Source organism: Leptopilina boulardi, unplaced genomic scaffold (assembly GCF_019393585.1).
Source record: "Leptopilina boulardi isolate dan_hultmark-lab unplaced genomic scaffold, ZJU_Lbou_2.1 LbouV2_31, whole genome shotgun sequence".
In the NCBI taxonomy this organism is placed as follows: Eukaryota; Metazoa; Arthropoda; class Insecta; order Hymenoptera; family Figitidae; genus Leptopilina; species Leptopilina boulardi.
In genome coordinates this window covers 547,803-573,403 of record NW_026137874.1, presented here as the reverse complement: position 1 = coordinate 573,403, position 25,601 = coordinate 547,803, and the positions used below count along the sequence as shown (strand labels likewise).

The 25,601-nt window shown below is 26.4% G+C and overlaps 1 protein-coding gene across 2 annotated transcripts; it reads left to right on the top strand.

Moving 5' to 3' along the window:
• The first annotated feature begins 869 nt into the window (after nt 1–869).
• Nucleotides 870–25,528, top strand: LOC127283139 (striated muscle preferentially expressed protein kinase-like). Of its 2 annotated transcripts, XM_051307828.1 has the most exons (9): nt 870–1,143; nt 1,232–2,327; nt 7,350–7,562; nt 8,402–8,540; nt 18,772–18,898; nt 20,086–20,134; nt 20,332–20,511; nt 20,903–21,870; nt 21,953–25,528. In XM_051307828.1, exons 2-9 carry the CDS (start codon nt 2,032–2,034, stop codon nt 23,683–23,685), a joined length of 3,705 nt encoding a protein of 1,234 aa, XP_051163785.1. In that variant the 5' UTR covers nt 870–1,143; nt 1,232–2,031; the 3' UTR covers nt 23,686–25,528. The 2 variants fall into 2 exon arrangements, with proteins under 2 accessions (XP_051163785.1, XP_051163786.1); XM_051307829.1 differs by lacking the exons at nt 870–1,143; nt 1,232–2,327; nt 7,350–7,562; nt 8,402–8,540 and adding an exon at nt 18,280–18,636.
• Nucleotides 25,529–25,601: the final 73 nt, after the last annotated feature.

Sequence of the window (25,601 nt, the reverse complement as noted above, 5' to 3'; positions counted from 1 at the left end):
CGCCTTATTTTAAAATTAAACATTATGAAAGAAATTATTAACTTACATGGAATTTTTACTCAGTTGCGGTGTATTATCTTCGTGTTCTGCTCTGCAGTAAACTCCTTTTGCTTTACGGTTTATATCTGTAACATGAAAAAACAAACATTTAAAAAAATATTTTAACAAATATTTTATTTAGATAAATTAAATTTAATTATTCTGGTTTAATATATTTATAATTGTCATTATCGTGTTCTTATAATAAATTTTAATATTTTCATATTAAATCAATATGGTAGTTTAAATTAATTCTCATTATATATTATTTAAAGTTAATTTAATAATAATTTTCCTTTTTATTTTTTTTGTGAAATTGAAATTTTATAAATAAATGTTTATCAATATTTATAATCGAGGAAATTTTGCTTATGAAAATTTTTCATGGATGATCAGCAGTATAAACTCTGATGATAAAATAATTTAGTATCTAGTCAAAGCTCATAAGTCATTCATTTAAGAGTCTTTGTGCATATATTCTATGATTAGACAAAAGAAGTGATAAAACTCATGCTTTGTTCGGCCCTGACGCAGGTATGCCTCCTACGTCAGAAAGTCAACTGCTATACTCCTTGGTCCAGAAAGAAGATGGAAAGGTGGGAAATGAAGTTTTAAAGGAGGGGGGCAAGACGTGTTTAAATGCACAAACACACATGTATATATATATATATATAAGAATGAGAAAGAGGTAGAAAAACAGAATGAAATAAAAGATATATTCCAGAAGACACGAGACACATATCTGTCATTAAGAGAGAGGAACAAAGATGAAAGAGCCTTTGATCGGCGCAATACCGGAGTATACCAAACTCAAGTGTACTCATTGGATGAAAGTCAGTTTCAGACTCGCGCTGGACCGTGAAACGTGATTCCGAGGCGAGTGATCTCCCGTGATCGTGATTTTAATCGTTAGCCAGGATGTGAGGAGAGATCCTCATTAATCCGCCACGCTACGCGGCTCATATTATTGTTTTTTTTTCATTCTAATCAGAGCTTTCTCAAAATTTACAATAATTTTCTATTCTCAAATTTTTGCCAAGCGATTTTTTTAAAAAACTTTTTTAACTTCGGTGGCATTTTTTTAATATTCTGCGATAAAAAAATGTAAGTGTTTCTAAAAAAAATCGATAATTTATTTTAAAAAAAAAAGAACAATAATATAAATTACATTTTACTATTAAATATTTTTCAGAAATCTTCTGGGATCGTCCTAACGACGAGTGACAATCAAGGATCAAATCTTTTGGATATAAATCGCGAGTGATGTAAAGTGTCAAAAACGTGGACCAGTCAAGAAAAAAAAGTTGAATCGTCGATTTCACATCATTAAATTAACAAAAAGTTTATTTCGATTGATGGTGGGATTTTTTTTTTTTTATATAAACGACGACGATAATGAAATTTCACGTCATAGGGAATAAATAATAATAATAATAATAATAAGCGTGTCGAAAAAGAAGTGCTCATTAGTGTAGAATGATCGAGGATCGCACGTCGATACGAATAACGATTATCTCGTAAATTCGAGACTCTGGCAGTGACATAAGCGTGACGAGGTGTAACGATCCGAACTTGGAGTTACGTTCTGATCTCTCTCTCTCTCTCTTTCTTTCGAGCAAGACTCGATCAAATTAATGCCTTGGATGATCAATATACGGATGCATAAAGAATATTAAAGATCTATCACTTCAAGTGTAGAATATTAAAATTCGAAAGTATAAATTAAAATTCGAAAGTTAATGTAAGAAGGTGAAATTTAATGTTTCAAGCACAAAAATATTATAGGAAAACTTGAAAATAAGAAAACTTTTTCCCTAAAAGGATGTGAAAAATTTTCCATGAGAATCAAATTTTTTGGCACAATTGAATAAATATTGAAAATGAATTGATGTAGAGATTATAAGAAAATAATAATAAGAAGAATAAGATAAGAAATTTAAAAATTTATGCAATAGGGAAAGTATATAGTGTTTTGAAGAAATTGTTATAAAGATGATTTATCAGTCGAGTCACCAAGCACCGACAATGTCGTCGTCACGTAAAACTTCTCCACGACCACAACATAAGAATTTGCAAACTGCAGCGCCCAAGACTTCCTCATCAAAGGGAAAGCGTGGGACTTGTCGATCGACAGGAACTGAACGATGCAGAGGAAGATGCAGGGTCCAATGGAGTGAGCAACATGTTAAAGAGGGACTTGTTTTAGTTCAGGAAGCACAGCTTGCCAGAGTCGTGAAAACAGGACCAATTTCTGAGCACTATGAAATCGATCCAAAACCATTCGCAAGGTACAATATTTAATTTCTCATCAAAATTATTTTTAAAAAAATTTTTTATACAAAATTTTAAATATTTTCTTTTCAAATCCAAATAGAATTCAATTAGAGGAAAATGATAAAATATGATAATTTCTTTTTACGATCAGATTGTATACAAAAAATAAAACCACCTAAATTATTTCATTCCCATATCCCACGCGAAAATCACTTTTTTTGACAAGTCGACCTCGTGGAATTATTCTCCTTGCATCAAATGAATTTATCCTTCGTAAAAGTAATTTTCATTTGACATTTTAAAATTCTTCACGGTACAATATATGTATTTTAAAAATTTAATTAAAAGCTACATTCTTATGATCGACAAAATGTCTTATATGAGTATCATTATCACTTATAAAATTAATTAAAAGTAAATGCAACACCACTCACATATATACATTGTAAGATAAAATGTTATTTTTCATCATTTCTATTTTCTTTTCTGATAATTTAATTTAATATTCTATAATTATTAATATTTTACGTAAATCTAATGAAGTTTCAAAAAAAAAAATAGAATTTATTTAAATAATCAATTGTAATAATAATTTTTAAATATAATCGCTTTTCTAATATCAATTGGAAATTAATTTTGAAGAAATATTTATTTAAATCTGAAATAAAATTTAGAAACTAAACAATTAAAAACACATATTAGGAAATTTTTTTTAAATCTAAATTAAAATGGAGGTTGATATTCGTATCAAATATCAAACAAAGCCTCGATTTGTATTCAAGATTGTGTTTTTGTCCTCCAGATTTATTCATTTAATGATAATTTATAACAGCATCAATATCCTTTATCTGAATCTAACCGCGATTAAATCGCGTAATAGATAGTAATCTAAATAGTGAAACAGGAGCTACTATTGTTTGCCCACTATTCAATTTACGGAGCATTAGTCAAGTGAGATTTATGCCTCTTTGAAAGGACAATTATTATAAATAAATTAACAATTCCCTGTCAATCTAACGATTTTCTTGACAACTTTAACACCTTAAGTATAGCAAACTTTACTACTGTTCTGATTATTAATTAATTATTATGAATAATAATACTAATTATTATTATTAATTATTAAATTACTGTAATTAATTTCCATTATTATTTAATTAATAATTACTAAATATTTAATAATTAAATAAATTCTCTAAATCTGAATCAGTCATATTTTACTGATTAGCAGTAGAAATCTACTAATTGCTATAGCGAGAATTGTGCAACTGACAATTAGTACAAATTTACTGATTCAATTAGTAAAATATCAATTACTGATTGAATCAGTAATATAAATATATGGCGTCGGACGCAAAATCTACTGATTTAATAGTTAATTTTTAAGGTTATGTTATATACAAATTACTGATTTACATAAGTTTTTTTCTATTGCTTGCATATTCACTAATTATATTAGTATATTTCAAAAAATAACTGAAACTTCAGTTAAAATGAAAAGTACTGATTGAATTAGTAAAATTTCTACTGATTCACTCTCTAAATCTGAATTAGTAAAAATGTTTACTAATTTGAATTAGTGACTCACTTTTTGCTTCTGAATTAGTTAATTTTTACTAATTGTTAGTAAAAGTTACTAATAATTAGTAAACTTTTACTACTTCAGAAGCAAAAAGAGAGTCACTAATTCAAATTAGTAAACATTTTTACTAATTCAGATTTAGAGAGCAGATTTAGAGAGTAAGATCTGAACACTAAAATACAAATTTTAAAAATTAAATTTTTCATAAACTATAATCAAAATGACAAGGAAATAAATTCGTGTACATCTAAATAATTTATATAAATATAAGTAATGTTGTAATACAAAAAATTAAATATATCTCAAACTTATTATATTGAAACACGTCAATTACAAATGGAGCCATCAAAAAATAACTTGAAAGTAATTTTTTCACTGTCTCATAATTTATATTGACATGTTCAATTAATTTTTGATCATCTTATTCATATACATATATACGACATTTCATATATTCATCATTTTTATTTTGTTTTTTGTCCCCTCTGTACAATTTGGGAGAAAATTTGTATACGTGATATACATCATAACGAACGTATATATAAAATACAAACTAATTTCCAATTAATGTGTATTGGTTAATCATACAGACAAGTAGTGATTGCATGAAAAATCAAATTGTCAAATTTTCTCCCTCGCAAAACTTGTTTACAACACCAATCAGATATTTTTTTTCCCTTTACCATATGCAGTCACAGTTACAAATCACATTTGATTTTTTTTTTTTTGAAACGCAACTTTCGGTGATTTAAAAAGACCCACTCGACATTTTGACTCATAATAATAATGGCGTTAATAGAAAAAATTAATAACCAATAATTATATTAATAATCCATAATAATAATAATAATAAAAATAATGAAAATAAAAAAAATTAAATAATAATAAAAAGAATTAGGATAATAAATTAATAATGATGACTATAATTTGTTTACACTACAATTAATCAAAAATCCAATTGATTTAAATGATTAATGATCAAAATTACTATTACAGTCTATTGCAATTGCTTTAATTTTAATTATTATTGATCAAAACTACCATTAATTATATATCAAAAATGTATTTTTAATTTCAATTATTATTAATAATAAATTTCATTGATATTATATCGAGGAATAATTTTAATTTATAATTTTAATCAATTTATAGTTATCGGAGAAAATTTTGGAAAAAATCCTAACGCCGGGAATTGAACGCGGGACCCTAACGTTCGCAAGTCGACAATCTAACCGCAAAGCCACGAACATACACATATAATTAATTTATAAAAATTGGCATAAAAGGATATTTTTTTCATTATTTTAAGCAGTCTGCTAAAATAATTATGAAAATAATTTAACATGCACGAAAAAAAATAAAATATTTACCTTAATGACGAATTTTCAGCTTCAAGAACATTCTTTCAAACTAAATAGCATTCGGAGATCCCTACTTTCAAGTTAAATTTCCATTCAGAAAATGTGAAAAATAACCGTAAAAATAGACCGAGTTCTAAAAAGTCTGAAACTGGAGAATCCTGTGTCCTTCCTGATAAGATATCCTTTTTTTCCTTGGGCCATTGTATTTGAAGGACGTAACACCACAAGCCATTGAGGATAGAATCTGCAAAAAGAAAAATGAAAATATAGAAAACTATAAAAAAATTTCATTTCCGAATTTAACAAAAATAAGTGTATAGCTATTCTAGTGAAATCTTTCGCTGTTTCAGGTAATTTTTTTTCGTGTGTATTAAAAAATACTATTTTCTTTAAAATTTCGAAATTTTTTTAAAAACTATTTATTTTGTTACAAATAATGAAAAAAACGTCAAGGAATATAATTAAGAAAAGTAAAATCACATTTAATGTTTGAAAAATGATGTCTTTAGGAGATAAAAGAAAAAAAAAAGACAAACACTATAAAGCTCAGTGGCGCGTGTGGACGACGAGCTTCCAAGATCGTACATCTTACTGAGATATTAAAATGTCGTTGAGCTCTGATGCATAAAGGAACTTACTTAACTGAGAAAGCGAAAATACGTTGCACGTTTGGTTCAACCTTGCCAGGCGCCATGGCGTCGGCCTTGCCACTAAAAGCCGCTATAGAATCTTCGATGACGATCATCATCATCATCATCATCATCTTTTTTTTATACTCACACAAACCCCCCTCAATACAATTAATCTTTCATCTTTTAATTAAATCGTCTTCTAACGTTCATCTACAATTTTTCCCTAATAATATAAATATATATCGAAGATACAAAATAATCTCTTTTCGTGTACAATAAGTACGGAATTTTTTTTTTCACAATTATAAATAAAAATATATTTATCTCAGAGATAAATATTTATAAATATTTATTATTTTGAAATAAAAAATTAGGAATCGAATTTTATTTTTAAATAAAATTTTTAATCGAATCAAAATTTTTTTAAATCAAAATATAAATAATTTTTTTAAATTAATTTTTCTCTCCTGTCTCAAAGAAAAATTAATTTTAACATTTTATAATGGTAATTCACTTTCACGCAAATAAAATATATAAACCTGGAATATATTTCATTTTGATTTGTATATGCGCTTTCCTTTGAATTGCGAATTTTTAAATACAATCACGGAAGTATATATATATATATATATACATACGAAAAACATGAAAATAATCTTGAATCTTGTAACTGAGATTAAAAAGTCATGTAGCGTTTCATAAAAAAGTATAATGCAATAAATCTTAGGAATACAAAAAGATCCTTATTTTCGCCGTCTTGAAGTTCCGAATTCTCATTGAAAGGAGCGTTTTTTTTTCCCTACCTCCCTCTCTTTACGTCGGTCATCACACTCTTTACTCCTGCAAATCCTGACCATACACTCTATTTTTGAATTGTCGTCGCGCAAGATCCTTTCAAGGACGAAAGAGCGGTTTTGTCGCGCGTATAAAATTTCATTTCCCGCTCTTTGGCAAATTACAGGAAGAAAGAAGGAAGCCCCTTGACGACAACGCGAGTCACTGACATATACGAAATTTTTTTAAATAAATTATTATCAATAAATAAAAAAAAAAAAAAAACAGGAGCAATCATACAGGAAACCTGTTTGCATTCTCTATACCTCTTTTTCTCTAGCAAGTTCTCGATATAACAAGTTAATTAGTTGCTTTTAATTAATATTTTAATTTTCAAACTAGAATCCTTAATTACTTTTGATTTATTTAAATGATACTATACGCCTTTTATAATTAATAAGATAATTATCAAGTGTCGGATATTGTGACTTTATACTTTCTTTTTTTTTTGCAAAATAAAAGTAAACAAAGAAGTTATAATTAAACGTATACATATAATGATATTATTTTATATAAAAATATATTTAAAAATATATATATATAAATATATTTAAAAAATATAAAAAAGTTAATATATAGGAAGTAATAAAAATTTAATTAATTAATTTCAAAATTATCTATTTTCAGCGGTCAGTGGGCGAAGGTATTTAAATGCAGAGCGCGATCATCTGGAATTTTATATGCAGCCAAATATTCGTCTAGGAACAGATTTAATGCAGATTGTAGTGCAGAATTAAGGCATGAAATAGCATTACTATCATTATGTTCACAATCACCTCGAGTCGTTCGTCTACACGATGTCTACGAAACACCCAAGGAAATCATTTTAGTCATGGAATAGTAAGTCAAAAATTAATTAATTAATTAATTATAAAATTCCTCTCTAAATTATCTAAAAATTCTTTTTTTTATTATAATATTAAATTTTGCTAAAAAGACGTAATTTTTTTCTATTAAAAAAAATGGACAAAAAATCAATATGTAGTAGAATTTACGATCATGACCATGACCATGTGAGAACAATTCTCTCGGCAATAATAATTAAGGTTGACGCAACTATTTTTCCTAGTGAATTAAAGCAATGCTATATAGTCACACATATATATATATATTAGTCAAGGACGGAATTTTCTTTTCTTCCCACACGACAAAATGCGTCTTTTGTATATGTATATATACGAAAAACGAATTTCAATCAAATGATAATTCACTTTCAAGCGCATGTAGCTCTCGAAAGGAAAGTAAACAAAAAGAAAAGAATTTCAAAAGAAAAAAAAATTTTTTTTTGTCGCTCTGTATAAAAGAAATAAAAAAAAAACAGCAAAGATAAATAAATTGAATTTAAAGTCTGGCATTCCCTGTTTATTGGGTCGGTGTTGGAGAAACGTATAATACAAGAAAGGTTATTGGCAATGTTGATACTGTTTTATGTATAGAGGGACTACTTACTACTACATCGACCTAGCTTAATGGTGAAAAAAAAAAAGAATTTCGAAAACACATTTGCATTGTGTGCGAGTGAGAGAAGGAGAGGAAATCGAAAGGCACTTTGAGAGTGCAACAGCGGCAATTGGCCATTTAATTTAACGACAACAATGACTTGTCGGTGTGCGCGCAAATAATAAATAAATAAATATATATTGCAATTGTTGATGATTTCTGTTTTTTTTTTTTTTCAGCGCACCTGGCGGAGACCTGCAAACGCTGATAGACGGTGATTTGGTGCCCCTCGAAGGTGACGTGGTCCACTTTGTCAGACAGCTAGTGGAAGGACTTGCCTACCTCCACGAAAGAAATATCGCCCATTTGGACATCAAGGTAAGTTCGACCCATAAAAGGTCGTACAATACTCGCTTATTTTTCATTTGTGTTAGTCGACTCGCCGTGTCTTTTTCATATACATATGTGTATCGAGGGTCTTTATAGGTAAACCAGAAGGTTTTAACTTTAACGCAAATAAACTATTCGGAAGCGAATCAAATCATTAATGTTAATAATAATATAGAGAATTTAAAACTACCATCAAGTTTTAATTTTCGATTAAAAAGAGAACTTACATTCATTTAATAAATTAATTTTATCCTCTAATTAATTACCTGGTCATTAATCCTAAAAATTCTCAATACAAAGTATAATTAATCCTAAATTATTATCGATCCAATCGCGATCAATTCAAATTATATCTAAATTTTTATTCATCAATTATTATTGATCCAAATTATTATAGATCTATAAATTATCGCATCAATTCGCAAATATTTATTCATCAAAATAATTATTGCATTGCTTCAAATTACCACAGTGGGAAAAAAAATTTGATTCAAATAATCGATTACTTGACTGTTATCAAATAAATATTTATTCGAATTCAATAATCAATAATTATTATTCGAGTCAATTAATTACTTTCAATTACAGAAATTACTGGTTAAAATACAGTTTATTTAATTCGAATAAAAATTATTTGATTCAAGTAAATTATTTGCACAGAAAATTATAAGGTATTAAAATAAGCTGCAACGCTTATTATTCTAATCCAATTTTGCTTATTTTAATACCAAAATGGATTAAAATAATAAGCGTTGCAGCTTATTTTAATGCCTTTTAATTTTCTGTGTGACAATAGTTAAAGTCATTAATAATTTGAATTAAATAAATTTGTTTTCAATGCATCAATACAATTTTTTATTCATCAAAATATTTTTCGATTTTTTTTTTTGATAATTTATCTAAATTACCATCAATCCAATTTTTTTATTCATCAAAATTATCACATTTATCTAAATTACGATCAATCGAATTTTTTATTCATCAAAATTATTAACGATTCAAATCCAATTTTTTATTCATCAAAAAATTATCATTAATCCAATGTATTAATAGATCTAAATGACTATCAACAAAAATTTTTAATCATCAACATTAATAATATCGATATAATTGCATAAAAAAGGAAAAATATCAGTAATTATAATGAAAAGAAGTTCCGTAATGGAATAATGATGTTATAACCATATATTCTATAGAGGCGCAAAGAGACAAAGAACTACATAAAGATTATCCAAATGGCCAAATTATTGCAATTTTATTTTAACAAATCGTTATCATAAATTTTAATTCATGTGCGCATCTTTTATACAAAATGGAAAATTAAATGTATAATTTTATCTAATTTAAACAATTAATTTGGATTATAGAGTTATTAATTGTGATATAATAAATTGTTATCATTAATTTTTATAAGTTAGAGTTCATGGTGAGTCGAATTTTCAATAAATATTGCCAACTTAAAGCTTTAATTTATCATATATATATATTACACGGAGAGAGGAGAAGAAGAAGGATATTAATAAAGTTGACGATAATGAGAATAATAAAAAATAAAAAAAAAAATGCAGTTGCGCGCCAAGAGACTTGAGTATGTCAACGTGTTGCCCTGACTTTATTTAATGTTTCTTTTTTTTCATGAGTGATAAGCAATTATCTTTAGTTATAATATGTAAAGACGAGAAGAAAGAAAGATTTGCTATAACATTCGAAGGATAAAAGACGGGATTTAAGCATTGAATGCGATTGGTCGATTTAATGAATAATTAGTGCAACCACCGCCTTCTCTTTTTCCTTCATTTCAACCACTACATCACCCTTTCCACATTGTAAATTTATCTATTCTCTATACAGAAATTACTTACACAATATTTTTAACTTTCAATTACCAATGAATTACCAAACAAGAATTAAAATTATCAAAAAAGAACTATTTCAAAAAAAAAACTATCACAAATTTACTATAATTTAAAAATTCTATCACCTAGATTTTTGATTAATAATTTTCGATTCATAAATTTTGCAGTAACAGAATCTAGATGAAAAATTTTTTAAATTATGACGAAACAAAATATAACGAATTCATCCTTGATGGAGGATGCTCGAATCTGGTGAGAACAACGAACCCGATATATATATAGGAGACCATCGAGGATAACGATTGGCCTCGACCTTAACGAGGGATCCAATGTAAGGGTCCTGTAAAGGGGTCTCTTGACCTCGACAATCAAAATAGACTTCATACACTGGGGGCCCGTTCTCTTTTCTTATATTATTCACGAGAGAAAGATATTTTTATCCAACACCCACATTATGGATTACCTCGACTTAAGTCGAGGTAATAAAACCTATATAATAATAATTATAATATTGTGAATTCGTCAGAGAAAGAACTAAAATCTACTTCCACAGCTTCCTTAATTAAATATGATTTACTATATAACCTTATCTCTCGTACTCATTTAATTATACTTTCAACAAAATTTCATTATATTTTTTTTCAATGAATTAATCGATGTTACTATAATATTAATATTTATAAATTAATGTTTTAAAAAAAAATTATTCAACTTATTAATAAATTGTTAAATTTGTAAATTAATAATATTAAATTACTTTCTATAAAAATTAAATTAAAAATTGACTAATTTTATATAATTATTATAGAGCAATTGCGCTAGTAAATTCGCGGTTGGGGAGGAAAACTTTTTTTTTAAACAGCCCTTTGTTCATGCGGGATAGGCCCGTAAAAGGAAATCCAATTTGTTTTCTGGATACTTATCGCAAATTGTCGTCGCGCCTTGGGAGCTACGTAAAACGACAGCACAAGAGGTCGTAATTAAACCTTTCCATGATTCTCTTTATTCTTTTCATTATTATTTTACTGATTGTGTCTGACACACGGGCAACTGGTACTTCATCGTCAGGAACATGGTTCACGGTCGACCTGATGTCCCGATATCACCGACAATTTCTATTGGTGGTATTAACGATATTAATCCAGGGACAATGTGTTTATATATATATACTCCCTTTTATAATTTAAAACAAAACCTAGACAACCCCTCTTCATTATAATAACGAAGAAAAAAAAAATTAAAAAAAAAAATTATAATTTTACTACTTTCAAAAACTGTATGGAAAATAGAAAAAATTATTTATGAAATAGTAAAACTACAAATAGGAGCAATAAAACTGACAGAAACTCCAGACAGTTTGGAAGTAACAAAAATTATGTTTTTTTTAATTAATTGTATTATTAGATGATTTGATAGAATTCAATCACTAACAAAATAAGATGAAGGAGAATTTTATAGGGCAGAACGATGACTCGAACAACCATATACGATTTATGGTCACAGAGGTTACACACGGACTTTGGTTTAAAAAAGATTTAATATATATGTCTGATGCTTTTTACTATATATATTCTCAATGATACAAGTTCAATTCCACATTGAAAATTGACGATTTTTGAATGATAAAAACGAATTTTTCCTAATAATACAAACCCAGTCAAAAAAAGTTCTATAGAATTTCACTAGAATGATTCTATAGAATATTTCTAGTAAACTCTAATTTTTAAATAAAAAGGGACATAAATTCTATAGCTGATTGCTATAAATTATTTTAAACAATTTTATTTTTCTTAAAGGTTAATGTTTTTTTCATAAGATTCTGACATTTTTTTTTGGTTATTACAGATTTTATATTTCTAATCAAAATCAATTGAAAATTGTTTTAAAAATATTAAATTGCAACCACAAATTTTACTGTTTCTATAAAATTAACCATTTCCAACTTACAGCCACTTGAAAATGACGATGGGTGGCACCTACCCAGTATGAGACCTCCGCTTTCGAAAAAAAAGTTGTAACATTGAGGGGTAATTAAAAAAGTTCCTTGGAAAAATTGTTTAAAAAGACACTTGGATATATGTTGTATGATTACACGCATTGATCTTTAAGAAAAATAAAATTGTTCAACATAATCACTGCGATATTAGCTAGAAAATTCGTGTCTTTTTTATTTAAGAATTAGATTTTACTAGAATTTATATAGAAATTCTATAGAACCGTTCTAGTGAAATTCTATAGAACTTTTTTGACTGGAAATATGACTATTTATTGCTATCATTTTATGATTTTAATTTTAATAATTATTGCCAATAATAATTTAATAAAAGAAAATAATTAATATCTCGAGCGCACATTATATAGAAAACTATCATGTTCAATATAATAAGAACAAGGGACTGACAAAACTCAAAGTGATAAGATTGCCTACGCATTTTTGTGCAAATCAACCACACCTTTCAAATACAAATGTATTATAAATGTAGTAGCCCGAAGTTAGTGAATCACCTGGTTAACTCATAGGTATAATTTACCTACACTCGCAATAAAACTGGAGCAACGTCCTCTTATCAATGTGATATACAACCTTTGCTCGCAACAGAAAGTAATAGAATATATCTCGACCAAATAATTTCTAATACAGATTTAATCTCAAAAATTTAGATATTTATCACAAAAATACAAAAACAATAACAATTGATCGTTTGTTTTAATGCAAAATTCTGTATAATAATTCATTTAACAATAAACTTAAAGTACTACAAGTCTTGACAAAAATGTATAAAACGAACCATCATGAAAAAAAGAGAATGCATGGAATATAATAAACCGTATATAACTGAGATTTATTTATAAGTGCGTTGTCATTATTTATTATTGACCACATGACCAAGTCATCATTGGGAAAAAAAAACTTTGAATATTCAGAAGCGCCCACGTTTGAAAAAAAATGATCAAGGTTTCCATTCAGGGAACATCTAACTGAATTTCTTCGTTTTGCATATATATATATATATATATATATATATATATATATATATATATATATATATATATATATATATTCATCAAAAGGCTACAAATAATTATTATTTCACTGTATATAAATTTCCATTTCCAAAACAATCATTTATTCCAAAAATTTGTGAAACAATAATATAAGACCATTTAATAATAAGACCATTTATTAATATTATATCTTTTTTCCCCCATATGAAAAACTATTTTTACCAAAATTTTCCAAAAAAAAAAACAAGTAAAATTATTATAAAAATTAAAACAGTAAAAAAAATTGAATAAATCCACAGAAAATTAAAAAGGCATTAAAATAAGCTGCAACGTTTATTATTTTAATCCAATTTTGCTTATTTTAATACCAAAATGGATTAAAATAAGCAAAATTGGATTAAAATAATAAGCGTTGCAGCTTATTTTAATGTCTTTTCATTTTCTGTGTAAAAAAGAAAGTTATTTTTTTTTATATTTTATTTTTATATATTTCTTAAAATATTTATCCTTTATCAAGTTAAGAAAAATTCAGATTGTTTTAAAAATCTCTGAAATTTAATGTGAATAAAATAAAAATTCCCAATAATTTAAAATAAAAAATAGTAAATCCTCTATTAGTAATTCCAATTATAAAAATATTATCAATCAAATGAATCGAGGTTGAACTAATTTTGTGATCATTAAATTCTTTAAATTGAAAGTTTTAATTTTTGCCTATATATACATATATATATATATATATATAACTCGAAGATGCAAAAAGAAACGAGAACAGTTTCATAAGAGAAGGTCCCAATAAAAATGGCCATGAATCAACGTGTCTCTTCTGATCCTGATTGTGTTGTGCTCTGAATGCTAATCAATATATATATATATATATATATATATATATATATATATATTGTGAATCAAGTTTTTTTCTTCCCAACCCTTTTTGTAAAATGACATCACTAATTTGTCTTTCTTGACGGAAACACTATACGTTTTTTTATATTGATAATGTCTTTTTCCATTTGGGTTTAATAACTTCGAAAAAAAAAATTATATATGTTTCTATTAACAATCATATATGAATATGCAAACGCAATGCAATTGCATTACAAATTAACACTAATAATAAACATCAAATAATAATAATATAGAATTTTTTTATTGCTATCTTTGCAGGAAATAGTAAATCCTTAGATTTGGAATATTTTCCTTATGATTGACAAAATAAGTCTTTTCTTATTATAAAATTGGAAAGAATCAATTTTTTTTTAATTACAATAAGAAAAATAATTAATAAATTTTTGAATTGATTTTTTATCAAGTTAAATTACACTATAAATGTAATTGAATTTTTTAATTTGCATATTATATATTTGCTGTTCATATAATTGAATACAATAAAGCATATATATATATTTTTTCTTTTATTTAATTGGAAGTTGCGATACAATCAAATGTTCATCATTTTGAGCTGTTGACTTATCATACAGAGACCCAAGTGTGGCTCAAGGTGGTTTACTTTATTTGCCTTATTCGAAGACTTAGTCGACTTAGTATCTGATTCACAGAAACATCTAATTTACCTACATCTGCCATTTTCTACAATCTAATTAAATTTTATTTCACTGTAATTCTATTTATTTAAAAAAAAAAAAAAAAAGTTTTTTAGTCCAAGTAATTCTCTTTTTTCAAATAAAGCTTCACAAAGAAAAATTAAAAAAAAACTATGTTATTACGAAAAATCATTAAAAAACAATTTTCTTTTTTTTTTCTAAATTCTTTGCTAAATTAATTTCTTAAATTCAATTAAAAAAATTAAATAAATAAAAAATATTCATATTCTGAGAATGATTTAACAATAATTTTTAATAAAAAAAAAAAAATCAATTTTTTTTAATTAAAAAAAAAAAAGAAATTCGCATTTTGATTAACAACAGAAAAATATTTTTTTTTTTATATCGACATTGAATTAAATATTCAAATATTAAAAGTGAGAATTTATTATCGAAATATTTAAAGCTTTGACTATTATTATTTTTGAATTTGATTGATAGGCATCATCAAAATTTGTCCGTTGAGTTATAAAAATTTGACGAACGAATCATTCTGCGAGTGAATAGAAAAGAAACGAAAGCAATTATATAAGAAGAATATAAAAAGTCTGGGGAGAAATTTCGCGTCACTTGATCTCGATTTTCAAGACTCCAACATTAAAAAAAAAAATATATATATATATATACATCAGCTTTGATATAAGTCCACAGGATACCACCAAAGGAAATCGACCTACGTAACGACCTATAGCAAATCTTTTTTTTTTTTTTTTGCCCTCTATTTTATGCTTTCACATAATATATATACATATATACCTGCTTATTTCGGTATACTACAAATACTTTTTCTCAATAAAAACGAAATAAATATTTTTAAAACTACGTCAGAATTTTATCTACTGGACCTTTTATGAAATTACCATTATTTATAATTGTATTATAATTATTTATTTATCGTAATTATTGAAAAATAATTTTATGAAAAATTATAATATAGGGGAAGCTTTCATTGTTACAATAAAAATTAATAATAATAAAAATAATAATTATTATTATTATTATAATTAATATCTATCAACAATAATTGTATCATAATTATTTATTTATCGTAATTATTGAAAAATAATTTTATGAAAAATTATATGTGACGCGCTCTGAAAAAAGGGACCTTAGAAGCAAAAAATTATAGGTTATGTTTCAAAATTTCAAAGTGAAAATATACACAGAGGATCAATTTTCAATACAAATTATTGATATTTAAGTCTTTATTACATTCAAAATATTCAATAAAAACTGATTTTTATTCTATATAAATAAAAAGAAACTTTTAATCAAGGTAAAATAATCGTAAACATAACCTATAATTCGTTTGCTTCTAACGTCCCTTTATTCAGAGCGCATCACATATAGGGGAAGCTTTTATTGTTTCAATAAAAATTAATAATAATAAAAATAGTAATAATAATTATTATTATTATAATTAATATCTATCAACAATAATAAAAAAAAGCTAAAAATAAAGATAATTGACTGTGTCAATGATTTTTGCAGCCCTCTCTTAATTCTAAAATAGACAATTTGCGTGGGTGAAAAGGGTGGCATGTATACGAGCTGGAGAAAGAGAACGCATGTAAGAATTGCAAGATAGGTGTAGGAAGCTGCTCTAGATTTTAGATAACCAGATTATTAACATTCGAAGAATTGAATCGAATGCGTTTTCTCTCTTATTATTATTTATTCTCAAATGTCAATAATTATTCTCACGATTTTGGCAAATATTATATAACAATTTTTTTTTTTTTTTAATTTAACGCGAAAATAATTAAATTATATTTTATGAATTAGAAAATTAATTTTCACGAAAAATATCAATTAAAAATTTTTTAACTATACCAAAAAAAATAGTAATTTCCCTTTAGCACCAGAACACAATAAAATATATAACTTAAATAAAGAAAAGAGAATTAAAAAAAATTTGACTCACCGATCACGAATTTCCTTGAATTGACTAGAAGACGAAAATTACGACCCTCTGGATGTGTCTCATCCTTTATGTTCTCCGCAATTATTTTCCAAATTCACTGAAAAATTATTATTTTTCAAAATAAATCAAAAAAATTACAATACACATTTTATACAAAATAATAGCACAACAATCTCCTTTTTTTGTTATCGTTTATATTAACCTTGATTTTCAAACTATAATCAATTATAATCTATTGGCCCAGAAAATAATCATAAAAAGCGAAAAGTTCAAGGTCAAATGACACCATGTATACATATACAGAGTTATAGAAATTTAGAAATAAAAAAACAATATTTTCTCCTTCATTACTAGTATTTTTTTTAATTATTCATGAAAATATATTATAACAAATATAATAATTAATTTTGGCACAAAATATTATAAAATATGCTCGTAAACTTATTCCCTAAACTTACCTTTTATCCATACAAAAAAGCAGCACAAATAATTTCACAAAATGAATTAAAAACAAGTGAACACTAACTTTAAATGAATTATAGTTATAAACTACAATGAATAACTTAATTGGACACATAAAACAAACATGTGAATAATTATTTTTTCATGATTAACAATTTTTAACGGCATTGTTAACGAGGGACAGAAAAATATGGCGGGATTGCAAATTTGCCAAAGTCGTATAAATGTACACAGGGTTGGCCATTAACTTACAAACTCTGTAATGCTACTTGGATTGCAAATAAAGTCAAAGTTGTATAAATGTACACAGGGTTGGCCATTAACATACAAACTCTGTAATGTTACATGGCTTCTACTCCCACCACCCTTTTCTAACCTCACTACACAAATATATTTTTTAATTACTGACTACATAAATTTGTAAAAAGTTAATTATTTTATTGTTATTTAAGTTCTCATCTAAAAATTAAATATATTTATACTCATTTAACTTGAATATTAAAAAAAATTTCAATTCTTTGTCCGTGAAATCTGCAATGCTATTATTTTTCCTTTTTGCTACTAAAATCTAATAATTCGTTTAAATATTTAAGTCAATTTAGCTAATTATTCAATATTTAATGTAATTTCTTAACAAAATGTACAAAATGAAACAAATTAACAAGAAATTAATTATAAAATTACTCACCCTTTCGTCCATCCCCTCTGAGATCCAATGGCTCAATGACGTGACGGGTGACGCTCGCTTCGCACCCTTCACATTCGCTTCTGCTTTCCTATTGGCTGAACGCCGGAACGATTGTGCTGCCATCTCTGCTTAATTTTTTACATTTTTTTTCAAGACCTACCCAACACTGTATGAGAGTGTATACTGAACCTAACCTCATTTTAAAACTGTCATCAATATTTATATTATTGTTCTAATAACAAATTATTTTTTAAATATAACAATCAGTAGAGATTGAAAAATGATTTATATATATATTAAATTAATTTTATTTTCGATTATTACATATAGAAATGATGGCTACCTTCAACGATTGTTCAGACCTCCTGGAGCGTCAACTCTTTTATGATCCTCAAGATCCTCAATAAAAGCATCGTTTCATTATAATATTTACTGACTGGTGTATTCGCACTGCAGATTCAATATAATTCTTTAATATATACACCCTCAATTGAAATTTACTCGACATATAAATGGACTTATCGTTTTTGTCGTAAAAAAAAAAGTTATTTTAACTTTTTTTTTCTCTATATGATTAATAATAATATTTATTTCTTAACAGGAGATATAATTTTATTATTTAAATTCAAAAGTAAAATTTCAAGGATTTATTTAACAAATTTTTCTCTTTTATTTCTAGCCTCAAAATCTTGTAATGATGGGAAGTTTTCCGGAATGTGATGTAAAATTGTGTGATTTTGAAATCTCTAGAGTGGTCCTGGAAGGTACTGAAGTCAGAGAAATTTTAGGAACACCTGATTATGTTGGTGAGAAATTTTCGTTTTAGAAATTTTTTAAATAAATATAAAATTTATTGAAAAATTTAACTTGCAGTTAAAATTCAATTCGCTATATACAAAAAAATTACGAATATTACGGAAGTTTGATAATAAAAAGCGATTAAATCCACCAATATCAGAAGATTATCATAAAAATATTTAAATGAATTCTCTTTCTTTCTGCATTATTATATATTTATACATATTATATGTAAAATACAGAAGTTTTGGGAATATACCAAAAAATCACGACGCAAAGTACATACGCAACAAACATGAGCTTTTATGGGAAACTTTATCGGATATGTTTTTCGTTTTACACACAACTTTAACGCGAAGGTGTTGTATTAAATTATACATATCGTATATTTCAATGCCAAGACCTCTCTGCACGGTATGCGAGACGATAGTATGATGTCACAAACATGTGTACGTTATTCACGCCCACATTATTGTCACTGAAAACTTGTGTATTGTTATAGAAATTCTAAAATTCATTTTGTTTTACAAAAAAACTTTTGTGTGCAAAATTTTAGTACAATTCAATTTTTAAAGCTAACTAAATTTTCCCAATAATTTCAATTTTTAATAATATTCTTAATTCAAAAGCATACAATTTTTATTGTTTTTTAAATTTAAATATACTAAAAAAAAAGAGAATTTATATATTTGTTTTGCTTAATATTCTTATCTTTTTTATTTCTTGATAAAATTTGCAATATTTTTAGTATTTTCATGTGTATGTAAATGAGGACGTTGACATCATATAATTCACAATAAAATACAAAAAAAAAAAAAATTTTGATATAGTTGATGGACACTTTATTTGGTAGATGGAATTAATGAACAGTAAATAGTTAACGAACATGATTTAATGTTTATAACTCATCTGCGATTTTACCCTAAATTTTTTCTCACCAATAGAAATTAAAAAAGGAACTAATTAAACTTTAATTTACAAATGTAAATTTAGACAGCGAATATCAACTTTTTCATTCATCACTTTCTGTAATTGAATGCCAATTTAATTATACAAATGAGAGTTTTTCACTCCTTTCGAATCTTGAAATTCAATATGAAGACATAAAAAAATTTATTTCCTTTTGTTTAATTACATTTTTTTTTCATTAAATTATTAATTTAAAAAAATCTATTTAAATTTATTTTCATTTCAGCTCCTGAAATTTTGCACTATGAACCAATAACACTAGCGGCTGATATGTGGTGAGTGTTAAAAAAAATAAAATTTGCACAAACAAAAATATTCTCAATAAAAAAAACGGATTCAATTTTATACAATTTAAAGTTTCTGAAAGTTGTTCATGAAAAAGTGATTGTTATCCCTATCTTGTTAACCCATCACTGTTTGAATCAAATTCTGAATTGAATATTATATAAATGTATGTTTGATTTAAATGCAGGTCATTGGGTGTAACGACATACGTCCTTCTGACGGGTTTCTCACCATTTGGTGGTGAAACTGATCAAGAGACATTTCAAAATATTTCCTTGGGTGAAGTTGACTTCCCAGAGGAACTTTTTGAGGACGTTTCCGCCCAGGCAAAGGACTTTGTTGCCAAACTTCTCGTGCTTGATCCAAGGTGAATTTACATAAAATTACGATAAAATATATATAAATATGAAAAAAAGAACAATTGTCAAAAAAAAAAAAAATGATTTGATACTTTTAACTCTATAAGATGCGTTAGTATAAATATAATATTTAAATTATTATCATTTTCTTTGCAAAATGTAGGCGTTCAATTTTTAAATTTAAATTTTTCGAGAGACCAAGATATTGTCAATTTTACAATATATATTTATTCATGTGTTTTATCACGAAACAGGTTTTTTTATTTCTTATTAATATCTATCGAGTTTCTTTTTTTTTTTTTAAATAGAAAAATTCTTTTTATTTTTCTAAACGTGATTAATTTGTTTTTTTATAATTCAATTTAAAAATACTAATTAATTTTTTTTTATAAAAAATAGCGCACGAATGACATCGAAACAATGTCTACGTCACGAATGGCTTAGAGGAGCGCCAACACAAGCATCACCTCATTTACGAAGATATTTATCAAAATCCCGTGAAGTACTTTTAGAACGTGTTGTGAGCCGTGAAAATTTGAGACGTGCAGCACTTTTGAGTCAAGCTAGCAGCAATGCAAATCTCACGGAAAGTGAACAAACAACACAGGGTCTCAATTGCACTTTAAGTCAAAGTGAAATGTGTTTGAGTTATACACGTACGGGAAGTCGTGGTAGTTTACCAGGAAGTGAAGAATACATGATGAGTCCTGCCGATTCTCAAACAAGTCTCAATTCATCGCAAACAAGTCTTGCAATGAGTCAAAGTTGTCTATTAAACAAAGAACAAACACAAGGTCTTCTCACTCAAGCACAAAGTAAATCGCAAGCAAATTTAAATCTCGGTGCAACTCGTGGTCTATTATCAAGAATGAGAAGTTTAAATCAAATTCAATCACAAGCATGTTTATTATTGAATGGAAATAAAAGCGCTGGTAGTAAAGAAATTCTAAGTCCACTTTTTGGTCGATCAAGGGAAAAACTTTATGGATTGAAGAGTCTATCAAAGTCGCAGGGTGTTTTGGATATTTATCGAAGTCTCGAGTGCTTGAGACAAAGAAAAAAAAATCAACGTGCACAAACGGAAGATATGCTTCCTATATTTAAACAATTAAGCGTCGAAATTGCCGCATCAAATGCTTCTTTAGTGACTTCATGTGACGCTGATAATAATAATAGATCACATTTGACAACGAAAATTTCCAATAAACCTCCTTCACCTGGAGTCAAAAGATCCGAAAGCAAGATTCCATGTTCCATCAAGGCAGAGAGTGGTGAACATTTTAGAAACGATGAATCTGATAAAATTGGAAAAAAGCACGTTGAAGAGATGCAAGATCCTGTTGGAAAATCGGAGCTTAAACTACAAGGTAAGATTTTTTTTTTCTCAAAATTATTATTGATACAGTAAAAATTATTTTTAAATTTGAATTAAATCATTTTTCTTCGCAGACGTTCTAAAGAGTTCAACATCAGGATCAGAGGAGAATCTCGACTCATTGCAATCCATTGAATCGGATACACTCACTGAAGATTCCGATGAGACAGCACCTGATCGTAGTCTATTGTCAGTAAAACCATGTCATAGACAACATTCCGACATTTCGAATCATTCAAATAATTCAGCGAATTCAGACGATAAAGACGAACATTCCGAATCAGAAAATGAAGAACCAAAATACACTGTTGCACAATTAGTCTCGGCATTTAATAAACATCAAGAAGTTGCGTCAAAAACAAGCCTTGAGGCAATTATGACTGAGAAACGTGTAAACGAAGTCACTTTTCCAACTGGACCAAAAGCCCTAAGACTTTTCATTCCCGACATTAATATCACTGAAAGAAGTATCGTTCGTCGTAAAACAAGTTATAAACCACGAAAAAATTGGGAGGAATTAAGAAAACGTAGCGAAAAAAATGAAGGTATTTTAAAAGATTTTGATAATGATTCCGGTAATGAGGACGATGATGATGATATCGATGCAAATGAAACACATCAATGTGAAATAGAGCAAAATAAAATCACTGATCAAGTAACAATGGATCAAACAAAAATTAATAATACAAAAACTGATGAAACAAAAATAAATCAAACTAAATTCAAAACTTATAATCAATCATGGCCCTTTGAGAGCAATAAAATTAAAATCACATCTGATGATTCAAATTTTCTCGAGGAACCCGAAGTTCGAAATACTCTTGACACAAGAATTGATGAAAAATACAAACAATGTGTCGATGGTGTCAAAGCAACTAAATTTGAAAAGACTGACAAATTTGGTAAAACGGAAAAATCAGAGAAAATGGAAAAATTAAAAAATGAAAAATCAGAAAAGACAGAAAAAGAAAAAATAAATCGTTTAGAAAAAGGACAAAAAACATGTTCAAAATCACCTCTTTATCAAAAAGAGAGAATAGCAAACTATATTTATCCTGAAATTCAAGCCACATCACATACTCGTAAAGATGATGATCATCGAATTTTTAGTAAATCATCGTCAAAATTCACCGATAGCAGTGTGAATCTCAAAGATATTTTACAAAAAATTGACAATTTTCAAACAACGCCAAAAGAAAATTTAGAAAATCTTCGTAAACGAACGACAATTGCAAAAATTATTCTCAATGATAATTTACCTGTTGATAATAATGACACAAATAATAATAATGGCACAAATCCATCATCTGGAAATCGTCTCAAACATGATCATCATGAAGAAAATAGTACAAAATTAGACGTACCACCGTCATTTGTCAGATCATCATCATTATCAAGTGAAGGAAGTTGTCCAACGCCCTCGAGTGTTCAATCATTGGACATTGGAATGTCATGGGAGGATGTTCATCATGCAAATACTCGTGGTTCAAGTACATCACTTGAAAAAGACGAAGGTAAAAATTCAAAACGAACAATTCCAACATTATGGTCAACGGATTTACAAAAATCAGATGTTCCTCCACGTTCAACTATTGAGATGAGAAGTCGTTCGAGTGCAAATTTAGAGGATAGAAAAATTTGGGGTAAAGTTTGCACTGGTTCCTATACACGTGCCATGGAAAAATTTAACGGTAAAGGTGCCGATACAAATCGAAAATCTGGATTATTGTTAAACACCACATCACAACAGTTGGAAAAAACACGACGAAAGAGTACTCCTGTCATGCCACAATTTGTCGATTCTTAAAAAAAAAAGAAAATTAATAGATTTCGAAAAATTCCATGATTTTATAGAAATTTTGCCACCTTAATATCTCGAAGCTAATTAAAAATTCACTGGATAATCGCAAATCACGAAGGTTTTAATTAAAATCTTTAGATAAAATTTTTTTTTTTTTTTGTGAATACAAATTGAATCTAAAATAATTTTCAATCGCGATTATCCAAGCTCAAATATCTTCGTCTTAGGTAAGTTATTTCTTAATAATTAGTATATATTATAAAAAATATATTATAAGAAAGAAAAATTAAGTTAGTTACCAGTTCATAAAAAAAAAATTAAATTGTAATCTCAAGAATCGAATATGAGTAATCAATAATTTAAAAAATTATTATAAACAAGTATGTTTAATTTAAATCATTTGAGAAATTTTTATAAATTTGAATTAAAATTTTTTTTTGAATGTATAAAAAAATACGAAATTTGAATTATTACTCAAGTGATTACATTAAATAAGACATATTATATATAAATTATAATTAATTGGACATGAAATGTAATTCAAAACAACATTCATTGAGATTATATATGAATTATTTTTTTTATAATATTAAATTGTATTTTACTTGTAAATGCATAATTATAGTTACGCTTTTTTTCATCATGATCAATCATGATAATACGAGTGATATATCAATTCGTATAAATAAGATTTTGCATTATGTGCTTTTAAATATAAACTATTTTGTTTTTTTTTAAACTAAATATTTTTAAATATATGTCTCATATGTATGTTTACTTTTTTTGTATTTTTAAACTCAGAAGTATAATTTTTATTTTTTAAAAATTCTTCAGGAAAACTCAAAGTGGAATTTTTTATCCTTGAAAAACACTTCTATTATAGAAGTTGACAATAATAATCATATGAGAATTATAATAGCTTCAATTAAACTTAAAAGGCATTCATCATTCTATGTGTGTAATTCCGACTCCAAAAACCATTTTTAATTATATAAAATTTGCGATTAAAGTTTCTTTTTTAATTTCGCAGTAAAATTTGAAATTAAAACTTGTTAAAAAATATATTTTATTACAATAAATTTTAAAAAGGTTTTGTTTTTTGTAAATGGAAAAATATCTAATTAAACATGCAAAATGACTTTTCTCGCAAATAATTATTTAACATCTACGTAGTGTAATTCCATGATCATGGTCACTATTCCATAAAAAGAAAAATAAAATGATTCGCAAGTTTCAATAGACGCACGTGCGTTTTATACAAGAACAAAGTATAGCATTGCAAATAAATGAATGTCTAAAATTCTCAAATATGTTTTAAAAAATAAAAAATATTTTTCTGAGTTTTTTTTTTTTAATTATTATTTCGCGCTAATTGTATCTTATCCTGATTAAGTATTAATATCAATAGTTGTAAAATAAAGATTACACACTGATTGAAGAGAAAAAAAATTGAAATTTTGTCATTTTAAAAAACAAATGAATGATTTTTTTATTAATATTGATTTTTAGTAAATTTTAAATATTAAAAAAAAAGAATTTTTAATTCAGTGTGTTTTCTCGAAGAACAGCGGAGCCCTAAATAAATAATCAGTGGTTTACATTGCGTAAAAAAAAGAAATTGAAAAAATCCATTAATTACTTACAGAAATTATTTTTTATGTCATTCAAAAAGCAATGCAAAAAATCTGGTTATTTCTTTACTGGATGCTGATTTTTCGAAAAAAAAGTTGTAGATATAGTTTTTAAATTGATTTCAAACTCGTATAATAAGGTGTAATTGTAATAATAAAAATTAATCAACTTTTCAACAATGATAAGTATTCTAGAAAATAAAAAATATCAAAAACAACGTTTATTATTTTTTTTTTTAAACTGAATTAAATAATGATTTTCATAATCGTATTTTCTTTTTTAAATAATAA